At 37.1% G+C, this 23709-nt stretch overlaps 1 protein-coding gene and 2 pseudogenes across 1 annotated transcript; 2 read left to right on the forward strand and 1 right to left on the reverse strand.

Annotated features, from left to right (window-relative positions):
• Positions 1-117: 117 nt before the first annotated feature.
• Positions 118-1150, forward strand: LOC102881574 (annotated as a pseudogene).
• A 3926-nt stretch (positions 1151-5076) lies between these two features.
• Positions 5077-7076, reverse strand: LOC102886187 (annotated as a pseudogene).
• Positions 7077-8423: 1347 nt separating this feature from the next.
• On the forward strand, positions 8424-11035 carry LOC102886437 (prorelaxin). The gene is given in 3 exon segments (XM_015594452.2): positions 8424-8772; positions 10527-10587; positions 10589-11035. Coding segments are annotated over 3 exon segments (525 nt in total). The 5' UTR covers positions 8424-8570; the 3' UTR covers positions 10851-11035.
• The last annotated feature ends 12674 nt before the right edge of the window (positions 11036-23709 follow it).

Here is a 23709-nt window from a genome sequence, read left to right on the forward strand (position 1 = left end):
GGGGTGGGGAGCAAGTAAAGTCATTGCATGAGCGAGCTGGGTAGGACAGTTTGAATGAGATGAAGAGGGAACCAGAGCCAGCATGTGCAATGGACACAGTTCCGTTGAGAATGGAAGATGGCAGTGAACATATACTCAGTGTCATCACCAGCGATAACCTAAGTCGACATAAACTGCTGGCCTGGATCAATGAGTCTCATCAGTCATATTTGACAAAGATCAAACAGTTGTGTTCAGGGGCTGCCTGTTGTCAACTTATGGATATGCTGTTCCCTGGCTCCATTGCCTTGAAGAAAGAAAGTGAAATTCCAAGCTAAGCTTGAACTCAAACACATCCAAAACTTAAAAATGCTACAAGCAGGTTTTAAGAGGACGGGTGTTGACAAAATAATTCTTGTGGACAAATTAGTAAAAGGAAAATATCAGGACAATTTTGAATTCATTCAGTGAGTGGTTCAAGAAGTTTTTTGATGCAAACGGTGATGGAAGACTATGACTCTGTAGCTGCCAGACAAAGTCAAGAAATGGCTTCCTCCCTTATTGCGCCGGCTCCGAACAAAGCAAAGAAACCTCTCAGCTTTAGCAGTGCAGCTCCACAGAGGCCCATTGCAACACACAGAACTACTGCAACCTCTAAGGCTGGCCTGGGTGTGGCGAGAAAGAATCCTGATGTAGGCAACCTGGATGACAAAGCCGCAGAACTGGTACAGCAGGTCAACATATTAAAACTTACTGTTGAAGACTTGAATAGAGAGAGAGATTTCTACTTTGGAAAGCCAAGGATCGTTGAACTGTTTGCTCGGGGAACAAGGCGGAAAACAACTCCATATCACAGAGGATTGTGGACATTAAGCTATAGATGAAGGCTTTGTGATGCCTGATGGAGGGGGCCCACAGGAGGAACAAGAGTATTAACAACCTGGACCAGTAAAGCAACATCCAAATTCTTCACTTTTATTGTATTTTATGTAAAATACTTCCTTTTATTATTCGTAGAGGACTCACTGGTTTCTTTTCATAAGCAAAGAGTCTTCTTCTTAAAGTCACTTTGTATAAGTTTCACTCCTTTGCCAGTAAATTTGAGTTAGGAGCTTTTACTTTGTAGCAGAGCAACATTAACATCTAGTTGGTTCACCTAGAGAACAAAGAGGCTGACCATGGGGCTCGCGGAATGGATGCTGGTAACACAGATTACTGGAGAAGGTGTTCTTATGTGATATGCTGAGGGGAGACCTCAGTAAAGAAATGTAAGGACTGATTTGAATTTTAAGCTAATGTGAAATCTTGTCAGAGAACATTTTAATAAATAAATGCCATAAGAGTATCTAAAATATGTTTCTATACTTCAAATGTAAAATGTAGCCTGACAGATTTTGTGTGTTTGATCTTGTATCTGGGAAGGAAGGGCCAAGACTTTGGAAACTTTGGAATCTACTGTTCTCAGGCCTTGCAGGGCTGCTTGAATCTTCAAAGGCCTATCCTTGGCCCAGAAGGAAAGTTCAAAATCTTGCTCTGTAAAGCCATTTGATGTCCTTGACCAATTGCATTTCTGCTAAGAAGCAAGAAGCATTGTTGCCTGAATGGATAAAAGGTTGTGTTTCAGCCCTGAGATGTTTAAATTGAATGTCTTGATTTTCATCGAGCATTTCTCTGACGATTTTTCCAATTATCTCTGAAATTTCTATGTATTGTATTTTTTTGGAAATGAGATATGTTCAATTTTTAAATCTAACAACTACTTCTGGGGACTTGTCCACATTTCTGAGATTTGAATGGGAGTTGATTTCTATTTTACTGTCTTTTAAGTTTACATTTAACATGTTTCTCTTCTGTGCTCCCCTTCCCCACTGGCAACTCTTTTTTGGCTCCTTAAAGTTTGCTGCTTAGAGTGGAAGTTGAACAGGCAGGTGATCATGCTGCAAGTTCTTTCTGGACCTCTGGCAAAAGAAGTCATCTGTGAAAGCCATTGCAACCTTGGGATCTTCAAGGCTAGGTGTTTTGGGTACTTGTTCACAGCCTTCCACTGTTACTGGAATACTTTGGCAGTGCACTTATCTCTTTGGAGATAAAATTCGTTAGCGTATTACTGTTAATTTTCTTTTGCAGAATATACAGTACCATGTCTGAATTATTAATATTTAACATATTTCATTCTTTAACACTCCCTCATTGCTTTGCCCACAGCCTATTCAGTTCCTTTGTTTGGCAGAATTCCACGAAATGTATGTCACCACTACTGAGATTGTTCAGGCCCCTGATATATTTGTATCAATTTGTTTCCATCAGTAACTTATCCTAAAATGTGTGTAGAAAGTAGGCAATAAGAATATAAGCAATCTGAATTTGATACTATATTTTATAGACTTCAACAGTTTTAATATATATATGCTCAAATGTGATATTTCAGAGACACTAGCCAGAACCTAGATAGTTTTTCTGCTCTTCTCTTTAGGAAAAGGAACAAACTCTTGCTTGGAAAATATAAGGCCTGTTACTCAGGCGTTGTGGTGTCTCTTGGCCTTGGAGAGTGCCTGTTCTGCAAGAGTGGTGGAAACGCTCTCTTAGGTTTGGCCTTGTGGATGCCTACAGGAGATTTCAGAAATAACCTGCATACTATCAACTGTCCAGTTTGCAGAAAGCAGTTTCTGATATTCAGGCCTGACTATTTAGCATCTCTGCTGATTTTTCTACCAGTAACTTTGGGTCAGTCATGGAGTTTATGAAGACTGGAGCAGTACTTGGGTTGCAGGTGTACCAGGAAGCCCAGACTGCCTAGGGACAGAGGAGAGGGAGTGAGAAAGATCTAGAAAATAAGAGAGCTGAGGAAGAGCAGTCTTCATGAAGGGATGGAGCTGACTTAAATGCCTCTCACAGTAAACAGCTCAAGAATGGCTTCCAGAATTCAGTGACTGGCTTGGTTGGGGGAGCTGAACTCCCCAGGAACCAAAGTCACCCATGGGATCCCCTCACAGGCCAGTTTTTTGTTTTTGTTTTTGTTTTTGCTTTCGTTTTTGTTTTTGCTGTGCTAATTTGTTCCTCTGGCTACTTGGATGACTGTAAGAAGTTGGCTGGAGCAACATAAATTCATCACGACCACTGATAAAAGCAACTGGAAACCTATATACACTGATACTCAGCGGCGTCCCTGAGTCTGGGGTTTAGAAGACATTTCTAGTTCACGATTTTTCAGTCTACAATTGTCTTAGTGTTGAATAATAGACTGCTAATCTCAGTTTATTTTTTCTCCTGGAGGATTTCCTCTGTGGTCAGCAGCACGCTGTAGATGTTTTCTGCTCTGCCTGGACATGAGAGACAGGCAGACCCCGAGCCTGAATGCCAAATGTTTTGACATTTCATTTGGTGTTAGTACAGAATTCATGATGTGACTATGTGAAGTCATGTCCTAGGGAAGATTGATAATCTGGAATTCTAGCTTGCTGAGGGTTTCAAAAGACTATAAGGAAACAACTGTTCAATGTATGTGTAAATCAAAGGATTAGTGATATTAGTACCTTGAAATGTGATAAGGGAGGCCTCTGAAAAGCTATCAGGACATTAGCATAATATGATTGGGCTTTGAGGAATACAGAGGACTGTTTTTCCTTCCCACCATTCCTATACCGTTAATTTTCTGCTGATAAATATCTGATTTAAGTAGAAGGTAGCACCTACTCTATCCACCAAAGTGATTTTGAAAAAGAGCAAGAGAGGGAGAGAGAGAGAGAAACTAGGAACCCCATATAGATTCTGAGATACTTGACAATATCACATCTTCTTAAAATATTCTGGAGAAAACTTGGCCTCTGGAATGCTATTCTTTTCATCTTCAAGAAACTAAAAATTTTGAAAGAAGTCCAACTAATGCTACCTATTTCAAAGTAGCAATAATAAAAATATACCTGGGGTTTGATACAACTTGTGCCTCTAGATAGTTACTTCTCTGAATTCAGTAGCCATGAGAAACACAGGGTACTAGACTGACTCTCCATCCAGTTTCCTTGTCTGAACTGGAGGCTGAAGACAAGCCCACTACCTTTGAAACAGCCTGAAAGTCTAACGAGGCAGGCAAAGTGGAGGTCTAATCAACTTCTAACTTTCATAAGTTCTCTTCAGCAATTCAAGCAGAGATATCAATTTCCTACTAGAATAGGAATGTTTTAGGAAAAGGAAAGTTCAAATAGCCAGCATGGATACCTCCTTTGTTCTGCCCCTCTAATGGATTTAGCAAGAAATTATTCAGAAATAGAAGGGGAGAGTGAAATAAATGAATTTTAACATTTTTTACCTGACTAATACATATATTTAAAATTTGCGAAACAAAATTACTTTTAAATTATATGGTAATGGTATTAATTTTATAAGCCAGATCGTTTTATTTAGAATATGTATATAGAGGATTTCACAAAAGGATATTTATGCTGATTGGAGAAAAGTACTTCAGTGAGTTGTTCTGGCAATGCCAGTGAGCAGAGAGCAGGAATTCAAGGTCAAAGCAAAGAACAAACAAAACGAACAAACTGATAGACACCCGAAGGGTGGTTATCAGAGAGGAAGGGCAATGACGGGAGGATGAAGAGGGTAAAGGGGGTCAAATATAGGGTAACAGAGGTAGATTAGACTTTGGGTGTTGAGCACACAATGCAATTACAGATGATTATAATTGTGCACTCGAAACTCATAGAATGTTATTAACCTATGTCACTCCAATGAATTTAATAATGAAAATTGTCTAGAACCTTAGACAAGTTATAAAATACGTTTCCCTTTCTATAATACACATTTTCACCATATTAATTAGCATATTCTTATTATTACTGACATTAGCTCTTTTTTTTTTTTTAGGTTTTTAAATTTTTTTATTTTAAGAAAATACATAGCCAGGAATCACTTCATTTCTACTGTGTAAAAATTATCATGATTTATTCAAGATCTAATTACATCAAGATAAACTGAGCTTTCTTACAGTTTAGATACAACATATCTTTGTAAAGCTAAATAAGCTACTTGTTGAATCTTTTACATTAATTTTCACATTACCAATTGTTTAATGGCTTATATACTCACTGAACTGTTTTCTCAACATCATGTAAAATGACTGAAAGACAGAAGTCTTCAATATCTATGAAATAAGTAAATGTATATTAATTACAATTAGAACACTTACTTTCTTCAAGAATGACTAAATCATTGTCTGTGCGTTAGAGTTGACAAAATAGATTCGCTTGGAATTTTTGTTGCAATTCTGCTAGCAAATATCATACTGCTTAGAAACCATTCACTAGTCTGAAACCTTAAACTCACATCCCACATCTTAATCATCTTGAGTTGAAGGATTACCATTTTAACATTGGGTAGCAGAGCTTCCTTGAGGCTCCTGAAGAAGAAGGGGGCATCAGTTCACTAGCAACCGTTCTAACCTTGCCTGAGCAGGCCTACAAATCAGTCTCATTCCATTTGCACATTCATTCTGATATTCAACAACTAGACAAGAGCTGGGTAAAAAGATTATTTAAAAAATCGACTAGAAATATTTTAAAAGTTAAATTTTCCTTTGGCAGATCACCAAAAAGCTTGTATCTTTGCGCTAGAACCCACAGATTCAGATCCTCTATACAGTCCTTACTTACTGCATGTTTAATTTTAGATGGTGGGGGACAAGGAAAGAGGGAAAGTGAAAGAGGGAAGAATGGAGGGGGACAAAGAGAGCTTATTACACAGAAAACATCAAAAAAATCTAGAGAATTACAAATTAAGAAAATGCACTGAGAAATATTTTCATTCTCTTTTCCAGTACTTGTTTACAACTCTGCCTTCTTGGAAGGGAATTCGTGAGCTGTAATACTTGAGGAGATTCAGATCTATATATTTTAGGAATTTCCTATCTGCCTTATTCATCACCCATCCAGGAGCAAGACCAAAGAAAATCTGTTTTGAATCCTTTCAAGTACTAAGCATTTTTTAAGAGTTCATCTTTAGTGATATCAGGTAAAATGTATCTATGCTTCTTGGCAAGTTCGTCTTGCTTCAGGAAATTTGGCAAGATCTGCCAGGTAACCACGATTCTTTGGATCTGTGTAATATGGGGGACTGGGGCTTCAAGTGGAAGCATTCATTTTGGAATGTGTTGTCTCCTCAGAAAGAATGGAACAGATTTGCACAAAATTTCCACATTTCTTGTATCAGAAGGCTGTAGTAACAACAACATCTTTTTTTTTTTGATTGCAGCAATGGCTAGTTCTGAAGCCAACTGTACTTCAATATTAACTTTTGCCTTTAAAGTGTCAGCACCCTCCTTTACCTGCTGGACACCATAATCCCTTTTTTGTGGCTGGATGATCACACTTCTCCCATTGACAAACTAGGTTAAGTTAATAGCTATTGCTGTTTTAATGGTGTATAAGGCAGGGCTTTTGGAGGGTAGTTTCTTGCATCAGAAGTCCATAGGCAACTTATGGCCATCTTAAATGGTCCATAGACTCCAGGAGGCATGAGAAAAGTTACTGAAGCTTCTACAGAGAAGGTAGCGTGGAGGGCACTAACAGGAGTGCCCTTTGATTTCTAATTAGATAGATTCTAGGGCCTTTTGTTGGAACGGGCCCCACTCCTAGTGGGCTGATTTGTTATAACATCAGTGAGATTATGTAAAAGTTGTAAATATAGACTATTGCCTCTACAGCCCAACAAGATCTAAAAGACGTTGGACTTATATCAACATTGTGGGTGTAAAGAGGGTCAATAGCTGTTTCTTGACAGTGTCAGTGATGGAGCAGCCCTGTATGCCACATAATTTTCAGGAATTTAACAGAGGTGGTAGGGCCCTTGCACCATGTATGGGGAAATGGCCTGTCCTCTTTTTGTGAGCTCCTTCGTGAGTATTTGTGTGTTCTTAGTGAGTATGTCAAACTGTCAATGTGATGTCATATCTGTGCTCCTAGAGAAAGATGGACATAAGTGATATCTTGCTTGAAAAGACTGTATAGGATGGCAAGGCTGCTAAGGTACCCCATAGGTAAATGAGTGTGTGTCCCTTCAGAGGTGAAGGCAAACTGCAGCTGAGAGACTATTGAAATAGGCATTGAACGTATTAGTCAAATTTATAATATCAAATTATTTACCAGTCCCTAAATGGATGGCATAAGTAATTTCAAAAATATTTAGAACTGGCTGTTGGGGCACATATTTAGTTTTGTCTTTTAAAATGATTCTTCGGGGGTTTTTATTGTTGTTTTAAGAATATGAAATGCCTATGTGTACATATCTTTAACAAGGTTTGTTTTGTTATTTGTTTTAAGAACACAAAATGTCTTTCAGTTGTGCCTATAAAGGCTGTAAATCCTGCATTTGCCTGTTACCTTAAGAGTAGAGTAAGCGCACGTATCTGGCACGTGTGCTAGACAAAGTTGCACATGTTACTTGACTACTCTCAATTTGCTTTCTCTCTCTGTAAAATGGGAGAATGGCCACCTAACTAGACAGCTGCGGGAACTCTAAGACCACCTACGTAAAATAAAACGTTAGTCCCCCCCAAAAAATTTACATTTTGAACAAGCAATTACTTTGAAGGACAGCTTTGCAAATGTATTATTTTTTTGCAAGGACTGTGTGTGTATATAAATATAAATATATATATATGTAATATGATTTTTGTAACTTGTGCTACCAAAATTTTCTTCCTGGAATTGTGAGATTTCATTGCCTTTTTCCCTTGTCTTTTCTGTTTTGGTTGTTCATGTGTGAGTGTGTGCTTGTGTGTGTGCTCGTGCACTTGTGTGTGTTCATCCATCTCTAGAGATATAGGATACAATCTCAAGTAAATCTTAATACAATCTTAAACTACTCAATTAGCCAGTTATTATCAAACTACCTCCCAGAGGAGTTGAAGGAAAGTCAGTGGAAAAGTTCTTGGTAAACTTAAGATATTGTGCAAGCCTAAAGTGATGCATTGAGAATTTTAATGTTTTTGCGAGGATTTTAATAAATATTCATCAGTTCTCCCTCTCTTGTCAACAATTAATCTATTCACTCATTATATATTTATGGATTAATATGCCCGATACCAATTAATCTAACTATAATCTTATTTAGATTAGAAGGTTATGCTGCAAATGTTCACACTGGAAAACACTGGATTATGAGAATATGAATATGAATGATTTCTATTTTATTTTTGTTGACATAATTTAGTGCAATGGCCCTGCCTAGCTTTATAATTAAGGAAAGTTTTCAAATATTGAAGAACTTTCCATAAGTATGCAAAATGGCTTGAGGATAAGAAAAGAGAAAAAATACAACCAGAAAAGGGCCAAGAAGGTTGGACAAATGGAGGAAAGGTGAGAAGGATAAACCTAAGCTGGGAGTGAGGGGTGTAGGTGCTGGATTGCAAGGAGGTGGGTGGGGAAAGGGAGGGGCGGAGTTTAGACCACTGACTCAAGATCTAAATGGTAGTCTAAGGGCTATAAAAGCTTGGTGGAGCCAAGAGAAAGCAGCCAGAAGTCCAGGATTGGCACACAGTCAGAGGCCAGCAGGAGACAGAGGCTAAAACGCCCAGAACAGGGGAGATTGTGTCCGGGATGCCGCACCTGTTCTTGTGCCACCTTCTAGGAGTTTGGCTGCTACTGAGCCAACTTCCCAGAGAGGTCCAAGGCGAAGACATGATTAAGATGTGCGGCGGAGAATTAGCTCGTCTCTGGATCAAACTCTGCGGCTCTTCCAAAGTGGGGAGAATGGATCCGAGCCTGAAGCGGAATGCGCGGGCATCTGTACCGCTTGCAGGTGAGAGCTCCCGCCCGGAGCCGCTCCACATTTCCCATTGGTTGCCGTCGGGCTGCTGACCAATTGGAGCGGCAGCCCACACAGCTGGGCTCCAGACTTCATTGACTGCTTGAGCTCAGCCCAGACTCTGAAGCTGCGGGTGCCTAAAAGTTTGGGCTTTTCCCTCGTAACTTGCTTTTCTGGGAAGGCCCTCACTGAGGATCTCACCAAAGGGAGGGAAAGCAGCGGGAACAGCAAACGGTTTCACCTGAGGGAACTTGGTATCTCTCACCTCGCGGCAGCCAGGGTGACCGGGTGGAGAAAAGGGAGAAGCTACAGAGGAAGTAGGGATGCCCAAAGGCCCGCAAGAGGCAGGGCTCACTGGGGCCGGACCTCAGAATCAAGGTATGTGGACCGGACCGCGGGAGTGCTGGTGGCTGGGGAAAATGGACGGAGCATCTTGACTGGCAGGACAGGGGCCAAATAGGTGTGAGCTAGTAATGAAGCTTGTCTGAGGGGCATGGGGCAGAACTCAGAGGCTTCCCATAGGACCCCGGAGTGGTAAACATGAAGGGCCATAGATTTAAAGACTCTTCTCCTTTGTAAAAAAGCTTGGCTATGGCCCACGCCATCGAAAACTTCCTCTTTTATATTAATTTTAATTTTATTTGTAAATTTCACCAAAGGGGAGAGCCTAGCCTCCCACCTCTTTGAACTGGGTCTCGAAGTTCATTTGTGAGAGAAGGGATTGAAAAGAAAGAAAAGGGCCTGATTGCCTATGGGAGAAACTGAAGGAGACAGAGAGTCAAGGGACGTTTGCCCTTCAGACAAACACAGCTGAAAAGAACAAAAAACCCAGCATTTGGAAGCTGCAGTGGCTTATCTTTCAAAGCAAAATCTCAGAATCGAATGCAGCTCAAATCTGGAATATTTAAAAAACACTATTAGTCATAAGCATTTATAAAGGCAAATTGGAGGCTAAGTTTAAGTAGCAATGAAAACTTTCACAGAGTTATAGCTCCCTTCTTAGGGAACACATGGAACTTATATAGTACATGATCCACAACATTGGAACAAAACCCGTACATGGTACATTAGTCAGTACATTCACACAACAGATACTAATCTGTTCCTAAAGCCAGTGATTTTTTTGGTTAGTATTCTTTTAACCCATTTCTCTATTTAATGTGAAGTACAATTGATTTGGAGTAAATACTCTGGGGAGGAGAATTGTTAAATAGTAGAAGTATGAGGAATGTCAGGAACTGGTATCTCCTGCTTAATAGATCAGAGCAGTTGGAAATTCTGCCTTTTAAACTTTATCTGGAAGCAGTAATATTCCACCCTAGAACATCTAACAGTTTAAAATAATTAATGTGCTATTGAAGGGTTATTATCATAACTCAGAATTTACTTAGTAATGGAAAAAAATTAGGTAAGAGAAATTAATCTGTGATTAAACTGAGTGTTTTCGATGATTAAGATGACTTCAAGTATGTCAGGTAGAGTCAAAGTGCTTTGATGAAAGCATTAAAGGGACACAAGGAGAGATGACAGAGAGTCTGAGTGGACTAAAGCAGAACCTGGGTAATGTTGTAGTATTTTAGGCTCCCCAACTATAATAAACTAAATTGTTTAGGTATCAAGATACTTGCTGATTGTTTTGATGTTTAATTCTATTGAGGCAATGCTTTCCTTTATGTCTGCAAATTTTTGTGGTTTTCCTAATATTCATTGACATAAATATTTTCTCCTCCCCCTTTTATTTAATTTAGAAATCATGCCGTCCTCCATCACCGAAGATGCAAAAACCTTAAACATGTTGGAATTCATTCCTGCAGCTGAACACAGCACTTTCTGAGAGGCTGGCACCATTGAAAGAGCTACAACAAGCTGCATTAAAGAATTCAAATCTTAACTCTGAAGAATTTAAGGAAATTATCATTAATCGACAAAGCGAAACAGAAGACAAAAGTCTTTCAGAATTAAAAAAGATAGCCTCAGCTAAACATTTCACTACAAAAAGAAACAAGGCTGGCATAGCTAATAAGTGTTGTAATTTTGGTTGCACCAGAAAAGAGCTAACTAGGTACTGCTAAGATAAAGTTAATTGTGTATTTCACCTAATAATCGTTTGTATTCTCACAGGCATTCACATTCATCGATGCCTCCCTCACCCCCACTGATTATTAGAATATGAATAATTATTAGTAACGTTTGGGTTTTTAATTTTGTGTGTAAGAAAACATTCCTTGCATTATTGTAGTTTCTGCTAATAAATACTTTTATGCTAAAAAGTATTTCTGTTTTTTATTAATGGACTAATTATGTTATTGCTTTTTTAATGCTGTTAACTTAAAATGACAATAAAATCTTTATCACTTTACATTCAACTCAACTTAAAAAAATTGTTTTTAAATAGATAGCTTAGTAAAACTCTGTCTCGCATTAGTGAGAATGGATAAGTCTGTTTTTGAAATTTGTATCTGATAAATTATTACCTGTCACTCACTTTTTCCTCTAGACCCAATATCCAAATATTCTTTCACTACTTAATATTAAACAAATTAATAGCAAAAGAAAAAATGAAAAATAATTCAACTTACACAATGCCTAACACCAGGCATATAAAGTGGACCAAAATGTTTTTATTGATACTACTTCTTATATCAGGTATATAAAAGTCATAAAATTTAGGCTTTTCTAATAGACCTTAAAAGATTTGTGTGTTGTATTGAATTAATAATTGCAAGCAATCAGTTGGACACAAAAGCAATTTAATTCAGCTGGGGCTATATAAACTCAAGCACTTTTCAAACTAGGCTTTTTCTCTTAATTCTACCATCTAAGACATTGAAAAGTAAATTATATTTTTTAAGGAAGAAAATGAATAGAAATATGTAGAAGAGGATGAACAACTCAGTGTCATATTATAGAAGAACTGGTTTAGCAAGGGAATATATATTAACTATTTTAGAATTTACAAACCATTTCTGTAACAAAGTAATTGTGAATTGATATGAAAACTTGTTAGAATAGTAAATTAACAAAGTTATCTTAGTATTTAGCCAGTTCTTTCAACTTACACACACATAAAATATCAGACAGCATTTATAGAAAATGCACTCAAATAGCAGGTAAATCTCTGTAAATAGTCTGTAAATAGAATTTAAAGAGGTTAAGACAGCAACTGCCATATTTCAAATCCTATACATGATTAATAATAACCAGACCTCTAAGGTTTATTAAGTTCTCACCAAGGCCAACTTGTAAAACTTCATAAATGGCTGCAGAATCTCAGCGGCCATATGACATCTTGGACAAAGCCAAGAAGAATGCTATTTGAAATGGAAAGTCCAACCCAGGAGAACAAGGGCAGTGACCAGAAAATCTACAGCCTAGACAAGACAAAGAGGCATCCTTGGAGGCATCTCCCCAGACTCTGTCCTGGCCCATGTCCCTCATCTGCTCCTCCACAAAAGCCCTGGAGGCAGGGCCCCGGTCCAGAATCTGCATTCATCACCTCTGATGATATGGTCACTTTTTTAGTGGGACAAATATAATCTGTGATTAACCATCTACTATAAACACTTAAATACCCAGTTGACATTGTTAAGATATCTAATTTTTGTGGTACTAAAGTCTTCCTAAAACTCTCATGAGAAACTAATGATTGTACGCTTAATTTATCTCTTGTATAAAAAAATTACCTTTTATATATATTTATCAGTTAGGATTGTGTTCTTTGTAAATAATATAAAACCCCATGAGAGAACCTTTAAAACACCTATAGAGTAAACATCCAACCCTGTCTAGCATGGAAATGATAGCAGCAGTATCTTCCCACCTTTCCAATAAGCTGTGCTTAGCATATAGGCCTTTCTCCTCATGGTCCCCAAATGATTGCTGTACTCTGGGTCTCAGTGTGCCTATTTAGGGCAGGGAAAGGATGAGAAAAGAGAAGGCTTAGTGCCTGGATCAGAAAAGCAAAGATTTTGTCAGAAACCTCCACCTGTGTACTTATTTTGCTTTGGCCAGAACTATGTCACATGGACACTACACCTGCAGGAGACACTGAGAATTCATTTCTACAACTTACAGCTTAGAAAGTTGAGATAAGCAAGGGAGAAGAGTCTAGAAAGGAGGTAGTCAACCTATAGCATTGTTCATGCTTATTGCTCTTGTGCCTACAGTGACTTTTAAAGAAGTTAATGTTTATTCACCTTCAACATGCAGATTAACTCCAACTCAAGCTGTATCCAAGAGTTACAATGGAACCAAAGAAAGAGGGCTTCGGAAACCAGTCATGGGTAGGAAATCAAGCTCCAGCACTTGCTAGATATGTGCATGGCACTTTTGTTTCTTCTTTCAATAATTTTCTTTTAAGGATATACAAAGCCTTTGGTTGCAACTCAAAAGTCTGTGAATGTTGGATTTCCCTGTGACCTAGTAAGCTCACATCTGGCACGTGTGTTAGCCAAAGGTGCTCTGCACAACTATATGACCACTCTCAACTTACTTCATCTCTCTGTAAAATGGGAGAATGGCCAATTCACTGGACAGTTGTGAGGACTTCATAAGACTACATCTAAAGTGCCTAGTTCACAATAAGCATGCAACAAATGTGCATCCTTTCCCCCTTTCTCATTTCCGACCTTCTGTCTGCTTAGAGATGCTTCATTTGGTTCTCATGCATGAGGGCGGTCAGGCCACAGGAAATATATCCAAACAGTTTCTGACCCACATGAATTGAAGACCATGTCTTTTTTGTATCCTCTATGATTTTGCTTAGTATATATGAGATATGCCATAAATGATGGTCTGAATAATTCTTACTGCATTCTTCAATTATTCCTTATATAGAACTAAGCTGATACTAGAACTAGAACTAGAACTAGAACTAGAACTAGAACTAGAACTAGAACTAGAACTAGTCTGCTAAGTTGATATGTTTCTTTGTCAGTTTGGGGTGCTATAATAAAGTACTATAAATTTGAGGGTACACAAACATTTGGTCCATAACAATATTAAAGTAAATTATTTTGTCTAATCACAGAATTGCAAAGGATAAAATAAAAACAATTCAAAAACACTATGTAACATTCAAAAGGAAATTTTTGCATTTTTAGGTTAAATAGATATACTATTTATGAAATGTGTCATTTTAAAAAATGCTAAATATTTAGAACTTCATCTTTCACAATGTAGACTGTATATTAATTCTATTGACTACTCAGTTACTCCTGTGCATTGTCTTTCCTGGGTGCAAAAGAAATTAAACGCTTCTCTAGGTAAAGTAACATTCCCAAGATGTAAAAAAAAAAGTTGTATAGGAACATGAAATGATTTATGGTTATCATGATGTATTGAACTGACAGACTTCAATTTATTTTTAAATAATTTTTCATTTTTCATTGCATTATTTCAGCTTAGTAAAGATGCTACAAAATGTTATTTTAAATGAAATAAAATTTTGTGGGCTGCCACTGACTTTTTAAAAATAGACTATCATTTAGAGCAGTCTTTGGTTCAGAGCAAAATTGAGTATGTTATGGAGATTTCTCATATACTCCCTTCCCCTACATATGTATATCTTCTCTCCATTATCAAAATCCAGCACCAGAATGGTACATTTGTTACAATCAGTGAATCTACATTGACACATCACTTTCGCCCATGTATGAAGGTTGAATTGGTAAGGCGAGGGCTATAAAATCCTGGTGGAAGCAGGCAGGGAAAGTTGCCTGAACTTGGATTGGTACACAGATGGAAGCCAGTAGACACAAGCAGATGCAGTCTATACTGGAAGGTTGAAAGGCCCAGAGCATGAGAGATCAGATACGGGATTCCCCACCTGCTGGAAGTCTAGTTGCCACTTAGCCAGTTCCCCCAGTGAGATTATAGTCTTCTCGCTCAAATTTCTCCCTAAGCAATTATGTGACAATCCTCTTCTCAGTACAACAGACAAGTTCTGTGGGCGCCGTTTCTGGAAGAGCTCCATTATCCCAGAGAAACTGGCACGGGAACCTGGACCACCCACCGGTGAGCGCTCCCACCCCTTCATCCTCAGCCCATGTACACTTCCCATTTGGTTGCCCTAGGGATGAGGACCAATCAGAACAGCAGCGTCCACAGGAGAAACAATAAGGCTGGAGACTTCATTGTCTGCCAGCTTTCAGCCCTAACTCAGGTTGCTGGTGCCTAAAAGTTTGGGCTTTCCCTTGTAACTTGCTTTTCTTGAGAGAGTCTCATGGGGGATCTCACTAGAAGGAGGGAAATATGTGGGAATAGCAAATAGCCCTACCTGAGAAAGACTCGGTGCCCTTTACCTCCTGGCAGCCAGGATGATCGGTGGGGAGAAGGGGGAAGCCACAAAAGAGGTAAAACAGGGCTCATTGCAGTCCTGTTTGGATGTTTAATTATACTGAGGCAATGTTTTCCTTTTCTAGTATGAAAAAATATTATAATTTTCCTGATTCTCCTTGATATGAATATTTTTTCACACCAACCCCACCTTGTCCACTTTTTAAATTTAACAGAAATCCAGCTATCCTCCATCCACAAAAATATAGAAATCTTAAAGATTAAGTGGAATTAATTTCTAATTTGCTATGGGGACTGAAGCCATCACTGTCTAGCAGGAAGTCATTCAGGAAGCCATAACAGTCAGGATAAAGGACAGAAATCGCAATTATGGCAGTTCTTGTTTAATCTTGTCGTGTAATCTGTGTCAGAAAATGATATAAATATACTATGTTAAATGTTATGGTAATTATTTAGTTGCTATACATTCATTTGTATTCTCGATTTTACCTTCAGTGATGTCCAAGATAGTCACCACTTATTAGAACATGAAAAATCATTATTAGTGTTTGAAATTTTCATTTTACTGTAAGACGGAGTCTTTCAGGATTTTAAATTGTGTCAGGTTAATATTTTTTTGCCAAAGAAGTTTTTTGTCTTTTTTATTATTGGTATAATTATATCAATTGCTTTTTAATCTTGACTTTAAAATTATTATAAAGTCTTTATCATATTAACACAATAACTCACTTTGACACTGCCTAACTCCAGGTACATAAAAAGGCAACAAATCTGACATTGTCAATAGACCACATGAATACAAAGCCACAAATCTTGTAATTTTCTACTTCAGTCAAAGTGGGTATTTTTTGTCTTATTTACATATTCTTTGCAAACAGTCAGACTGGACACTAAATCTCTTTTATTTGGATTTTTATATCCAAATGAATTCAGTTGTTTTTTTTATTTGAAAAAATTTTTATTTTATTTTTTCCTAGTTTTCTTGAGATATAATCAGCATATATCACTGTATAAGTTTAAGGTGTATGGCATAATGGTTTGACTTACATATATTGTGAAATGGTTACTGCAATAAGTTAACATCTGTCATCTCATATAGGTAACAAAAAAAGTAAAAGCAAAAACAGAAAAAGAACTGTTTTCCTTGCGATGAGGACTCTTGGATTCACTTTCATATATATCATACGGCAGTGGTAACTGTAGCCATCATATTTTACATCACATTCCTAGCACTTATTTATAACTGGAAATGTGTACCTTTTGATTAATTCCCCATCCCCAACCCTAATAATCATAAATCCTCTTTTTCTGTGAGTTTCATTGTTTTTATTTTTCCTTTTGAGATTCCACATATACATGAGATCATATAGTATTTGTCTTTCTCTGTCTAACTTATTTCACTCAGCACAAGGCCCTCAAGATCTATCCATATTGTCACAAATAGAAGGATTTCCTTGCTTTTTTATGGTTGAATAACATTCCATTGTGTATATATATACCACAACTTCCTTGTCTGCTCATCTGATGATGGACATTTAGGTTTTTTTCATGTCTTGGCTATTGTAAATAATGCTTCTATGAACATGAGGGCACAGAAATCTTTTTAAGTTAGTGTTTTCATTTCCTTTGGGTATACCCCCAGAAGAGGGATTGCTGGATCATGTGGTAATTCTATTTTCAAGTTTTGAGGATCCTCTATACTGTTTTCATAGTGGCTATGCCAGTTTACAATCTCATCAGCAGTGCACAAGTGTTGCCTTTTCTCCACATTCTTACCAGCGTTTATTATTTCTTGTCTTTTTGATGATGGCCATCTAACAGGCATGAGGTGATATGTCATTGTGGTTTTGATTTGCATTTCCCTAATAACTAGTGAAGTTGAGCATCTTTTCATGTACCTATTGGCCATTCATATATCTTTGGGAAAATGTCTATTCAAGTCTTTTGTCCATTTTTAAACTGGAGAGAAACCAGAGTAGGAGCTCCTATTCAGTGACTCACAATGCTGAGGGGTTGGATGTCCCCCCTAGGCTTACACTGTAGGCTCAGGGAAAACCTTTCAGCATGGTACTCTGCTAGCATGAGGGAAGGGCAATACAGTTAGCATGCAGCCATTCCACTTACACTTCTAATGCAGTAGGTCTTGATCTCTGTGGTGCCGTGCATACTTCAGCCTCACTCTCGTATTCTAAGATTCCCTCAGTGGTATCTTATCCATGAATAGTTGTTAGGTGTTCTTTTTATGAGGGAGGAAAAAATCAAGAACAACCTATGTCACCATCTTGGTGACCCCGCTCTTCAGTTGTTTTTTAAACTAGAGTTCTTTCATGCTTTGTATATCATAGGATACTATCAAGAGAGTGAAAATAATTGCAAATCATATACAAGATAAGGGTTTAATATCCAGAACATATAAATAGAAAATAATGTTTAGAAAAGATTTTTAGCATAGGAAGAAACCTTCATTTTCAGATAATCAATTACTTTGTAGAATAGTATTGCATACGAACTGTTCTCCAAAGTCAGTCAACCTATAAAAATACCTTCAAAACCTCAGTTTTGAAAAGCCTTTCTCAAACTGCTTGTCTTAATGAAAACACATCTAAAATCACTGACTCTGACCATCCCACAGCTCGAGATAGGTATTATGTGAAGAGTTACACAATGCCTAGTATTTGAGGAATGAAGACTGGCCTTCATCTAATTATGAGGGACCTAGATCTTTTGGGGGTGGAGGGTGGGGACTAAATATTTATTAGTTTATTTCGAAAGTACTAGAACTTCCATCAAGTCCAAGCCCTCATGCTTAACTGAGTGGAACAGACTAACCAGACTAGATTTTGAATACAAACAAATGAGGTTTATAAACATGTGGTCCTATTTGCATTTAAAAGTTTATGTATACTTTGAGAGTTACCTAATGAGCCCAGTAATCCCCAAACTATGTTGACTTGTTTAAAAATTTTAAAAATGATACAAACTTCTGATCACAAAATACAATGAACATAGAATACCATGAGTTCATCATAAAGATATAAATTTTTTTATGTGAACATATGTTAATAACATATTCTTCCTGGGATTGTGGAATTCTATTGGTTTTTCTTTGGGGACGGGGATTGTATGTCTTGTGGGTGTGTTGTGTGTTCTCCAGTCTACATGGCCTTGCTCAAGACTTCATTGGCTTCCCACACCGAGTCCCACTCCATTTGGTGCAAATGTAAGTAATCTATCAAAATAGTGTCAGGGAAAGTCAAAAGTACCACCATGCAAGCATTAAGACAATCATGATGAGTTCACAGAAGGGCTGAGTGGAGGAAGCAGAAACTTGGTAACATTGCAGTACTTCGAACTGCCCGACTCTAAGTAAACTAAGTTGTTTAGATGTCATGGGAACTTGCTGATTCTGTTTTATGTTTAATCATATTGAGGCAATGATTATTTTTTGGTCTGTGCAAAATTTTTTTCATTTTCCTGATTCTCCTTGACATGAATATTTTTCCACATTTCCTACCCCCCTTTTATTTTTTTAACTTAACAGAAATTGTGACATTCTCCATCAACAAAGATGTAAAAACCTTAAATGCAATGTTGGGAAACATTCCTAATTTGCCACAGGAGCTGAAGACAACACTGTTTGAGAGGCAGTTGTCTTTGAGAGAGGTACTAATTTCCCAACAAAAAGAAAAGGAAGCTACTGATATAATTAACTTATGTTGTAACAACAACAACAACAACAACAACAACAACAACAACTTTTCTTAAAATATTCACAATATCTACATGTATAGTCTCAATGATGCATTTATTTGCCAGTGTCCAAATCACTCACCACTGATTATTAGAGCATGATAAATTATTAGCATTAACATTTTTCATTTGTTCTGTAACAATACAGTATTTCCACGTCATGCTTTCTCTCAAAAATTAATCCTTTTTCTGCTAAAGAAGCTTGTCTTTTTTATTAATGGTATCATTGCATCAATTGCTTTTAATATTATTAACTTTTTAATGATTACAAAAGTTTTATTATTTAACCAACATAACTCATTTTCTACATACCGAGCACTAGGTACATACAAAAGTAATGAAATTTTATATTAATCTTGTCAATAAAATGTGAACATGTAATCACAAGCCTTGCAACTTTCTATTTGAGCCAAAGTGGGATTTTTTTCTTATTGAAATAATGTTTGAAAACAGTCGAATTCAAACAAAATACATTTGGATATTTATGCCCAAATAAACGCGATTGTTTTTCAACTTAGGGTATTTTCATTCTTCTAAGAGATTTAGGTATTTTTAAGTGACATAAATGAATAGTCATACAGATAACAATAAATAACTAAATGTTTAATCTTAGAAAAGAACTAGATTGGTAAAGAATGCATTCAGGTTCACCATTTTGGAATTTACAGAACATTTATGTAAGCAAAATAAAGTGTGAAATGATATTACACATCTGTTAGAATGGTAAACCAGCTTGGTATCATCCTAGTATTTAGTCAGTTTCTCAACCTATACATCCATACATTTTTTAGCCAGCATTTGTAAAGAAAATGCGCTTATAACAAGCGAATCTCCTCCACCAAATGTCTGTCAACATAATTACAAGAGATGAAGACAGCAATTCCTATATTCCCAATCCCAAGACATGGCTAATCATAACAAAGCCTCTGAGGTTTATCTGTTCTCCCAGAGGTCACTTTAAAGAGCTTTTTCTTACTAAGGGGGCAGAGACCAATAAAATGTAACTCTTTGGAGAGAAAGTCAACATTTTTCAAGAGTTATACTTTCATCATGGAAACTTTGTTGCTGATTTTTACATTTCCATTCATATCTTATTTATTTCCCATTACATTGCTCATTGTCAATTCTGGGACTCCGTTTGCTCCAGGGTCCCCTGTCCACCCCACTAGTTCTCATGTCATACTAACTGATAACACTGAGGTCTTTTACCACCATCTGGTGACTCTGTTACTTTCATCTTCCAGTACATACCACTACTCCTAGCCTATCTTTTCCTCTATTTTAGATTGAAAAGTGCCCCGAAAATGTAACACCTCTACCTACCTGTGTGAGCTATGACTCATACCATTCCTATTCCTAAAAGACTGTGTCTGTGTGCAACAGGTATGAATTTGCAAGCACAGTCTCTAGTGTGCAAAAAATACCCAAGTTCTTCACTTTTAACAAATTAATATAAATCCAAATTCTGTCACTGAGTTGGGAATTTAGCATCAGACTTTATTCTAATGGAGCTACCCATTAAACTGTGCTTGAACCTCCAAATCACCAAAGCATTAGGTCCCCGGGACCCATAGTTTTCAATGACTCCCACCATGACACCTACTACCCTAGCCTGCATGGTCCCCTCAATTTAGGTGCTTGCCTCTCTTGCTGGGGGTCAGCAGAACTTTGCCAAGGGTGCTTGTTTCTCTGCTCAGGGTCCTATTTCCCTAGATGTACCACACAGTCAACCCTTCTGAGGTCTTCACCTCTCCAGGGCACTGCCACTGAGCAATGCACATCAGTAATATGTTATTTCAGTACTCCAGACCTTAATCCTCTTTTCAGTATAAGGAAAATCAATATCTATCTATGTATCTATGTATCTATGTATCTATCTATCTCTTGTCCAGTAAGGACACTTGCATAATTTTTTGCTGACTCACATATTTATAGATTATAGGAGAAGCAACTTTAAGCACCTTCTGTTTTCTGCCCTGCAAAAGTCCATTGGGTAAGGAAACAGTAAGACTGGATACTTGATTTAAACTCATGGGAAGAGAGTATGGGAGGCTGAATGGAAACATAGAGGGAGAAAAATAATACCTTAATTATCTTGCTACATAATCTGAACTTGCACATTATCAACCTCTCCTTCTGCATGGGAATCTTCCTCTGTTTCTAATATTTTTTAATAAATAAAACTGTCTTTGCATCAACCCCTCCTCTGTCAAACCAATAGTACTATTCCTAGTTCTTCACCTCTCATTCCTTTTAAGACTCCGTATGAACTGTTCCCTACCTGACTGTTATCTTGTTGAGATCCTACACTGGCTTTCCACCCCAAAAATTCAATCTCCAAAATTCTCTTTTATATCTCTTTGATATTTGACTCCACCGATACCCTTTTGAAAAGTCTCTTTCCTTTTTGCTTTTCTGAAATGACATCATTCTGTTTATATACTCTCTAACTCATGTTCCTTTCTCCTTCTTTAACTCTTTTCTCACTTCTCAGATGAACCTCCTCCATCTTAGTTTCTGCCTTGAAACTGTATGCCTTGTCCATCAGTCAAAGAGTTAATTAATTTTTATTGCTTTAACCCACAACTCTATTGTCAACTTCTAGATCTGGGTCTCCAGAAGGGATACCTCAGCATATTTCCAGTCTCACATTTCCATTTGCCTTATTAGGCAATTCCTCTTGACTGCTTTACAGTCAACTGAAATTTAGTCTACAGCTTTACTGTAGGATTAAATTCTCCTCATGACTTTCCTCAATGTCATAAGCATTTTCATTTTCTACAACTTATGGCCCTCGTGTTTTTAAATTCCTCTCTCTCTCTCCCACCTCCAGCTTACATGCAATGAGTCACCAAATCATATGATGCTGTCTTTAAAAATCACTTTTACTGGAACTTTTTGTTTATTCCCAATCCTTCCATCCTATTCCTGGCTCTCGCCAATTCATGGATCAATAATGTGGACTTCCAGTTGGTTTCTCCACTCTCAATTCCTCTCTCTTCTCTTTGGTAAACATTAGAGTCAAATTGTTTACCTTAAGCTTCAATTTCATCTTGTCTATATCTTATTAAATTAAGTTATAACCTCCTACTCTCTCCGTAGGATAAAAAGGATAAAATTCAAACCCAGTCTATATTGTAAAGACCTCTTTATTCTCTAGCCATACTTCATTTTCTACTAATCCTTAACACAACTATTGTCTGGGTTCTTTTCCCTAGAATATGCCTTGCTCACTGCTTCCATACCTTTGCACCTGTCATTTTCTATCTTCTATTTTTCCTGAAATGTCAGCCCTCTCTTCTACTTCTCTGTCCATCAAAGCCCGTTTAAGTTGTTTCCTAGCTGAAGCCTTCCAAGACCACTTCAGCCCATACCAGTCTCCCCCTTCTATAAATTATTTTACTTAAATTCTCCACAGTTCATTTCAACATTTAACTAGTAATATTTTTACTCTATTATGTTTTTGACATAATTAGAATAAAAGTCTAAGCTTCTTGTGCTTAAAGATATTTCATTTATTTCCTTTATATCTGCTAGAAACCAAAGAATTTTTTCCCAACTGGAGTAATGGAAAATATCTCCTTTTAGGACCAGACCATGACTATATTGACTGCATACTATCTTTTATGTAATAGAAATAAAAAGATGAAAAATAATTTTAAAAGCACTTTCTCAAACTCTTGCCAAATTACCAGTTTGATATCTGATATATAAAAAAATACAATATTTATTTTAAAGAGCATTCTACTTATTATCTCATTTGATTCTCATATTCCAACAACATATAGATGGCAGTAATTATAACAGCTAAAACTTTTGAGTATTAGACATCAGGAACTGCATTTTCACATTTATTATCTCATATACTATCTCATATATCATTTAACCATTAATAGCTTTATCAGAATGTACTATTATCTACCTTTAACCTATGCCACATTTTTATATTCATGACACACGAGTAAACTGGGATATATGATTTCTGCAAGTTTGTATAGGTATCTAGCCTTAGTAGTCTTTACTACCAATAGAGTGAATCTTAAAACACATTCTGAGGCAATTACCTTAGTTGTTTTTTGTTTGTTTTTGTGCACTTTTGGGCAGAGGGAGGCTATTATCTATCTTTAACCTATGCCACATTTTTATATTCATGACACACGAGTAAACTGGGGTATACGATTTCTGCAAGTTTGTATAGGTACCTAGCCTTAGTAGTCTTTACTACCAATAGAGTGAATCTTAAAACACATTCTGAGGCAATTACCTTAGTTGTTTTTTGTTTGTTTTTGTGCACTTTTGGGCAGAGGGAGGTCCAAATTATTATTTCCTCTAATTTAGAGTTTTAGTCTCGAAAGATTTGCTTTGATATTATGATATCATGTACCATTTTCACCAAACTAGATTCTTTATATTTGTCATTTTTTATGACAAATTATGGTTATAAAAAATAAGTGAAAATATTAGGCTCCAGAGACAAACTGACTATTTCTAGGTCCTCAGGACCCATAGTTTTCAGTGACTCAGGCCTCTGCCCCTTACTAGATCTGCCATCTTTGGCAAATTTCTTCTTCTTTTTTTTTTTTTAATTTTAATTAGTTTCAAGTATACAGCACATTGGTTAGACATCTATATAGTTAGTAAAATGATCCCCTCAATTGCTCCCTCCCTCTCCTGACCCTCCGCCTAGCCAATGTATTAATGCTAATTGTATTCCCTATGTCGTGCTCCCCATCCCTGTGACCATCCATCAGTTACTAATTTGTACTTCTTTAACCCTTCACCCCATTCTTCCAGCCCCACAGCTCCCATCCCCTCTGTCCATTACCAAATTGTCTTCTATATTTGTGAGTCAGGTTTTGATTAGAAATAATCTTTTATTTCTAT

The sequence above is a fragment of the Pteropus alecto genome, unplaced genomic scaffold, assembly GCF_000325575.1.
Source record: "Pteropus alecto unplaced genomic scaffold, ASM32557v1 scaffold95, whole genome shotgun sequence".
In the NCBI taxonomy this organism is placed as follows: domain Eukaryota; kingdom Metazoa; phylum Chordata; class Mammalia; order Chiroptera; family Pteropodidae; genus Pteropus; species Pteropus alecto.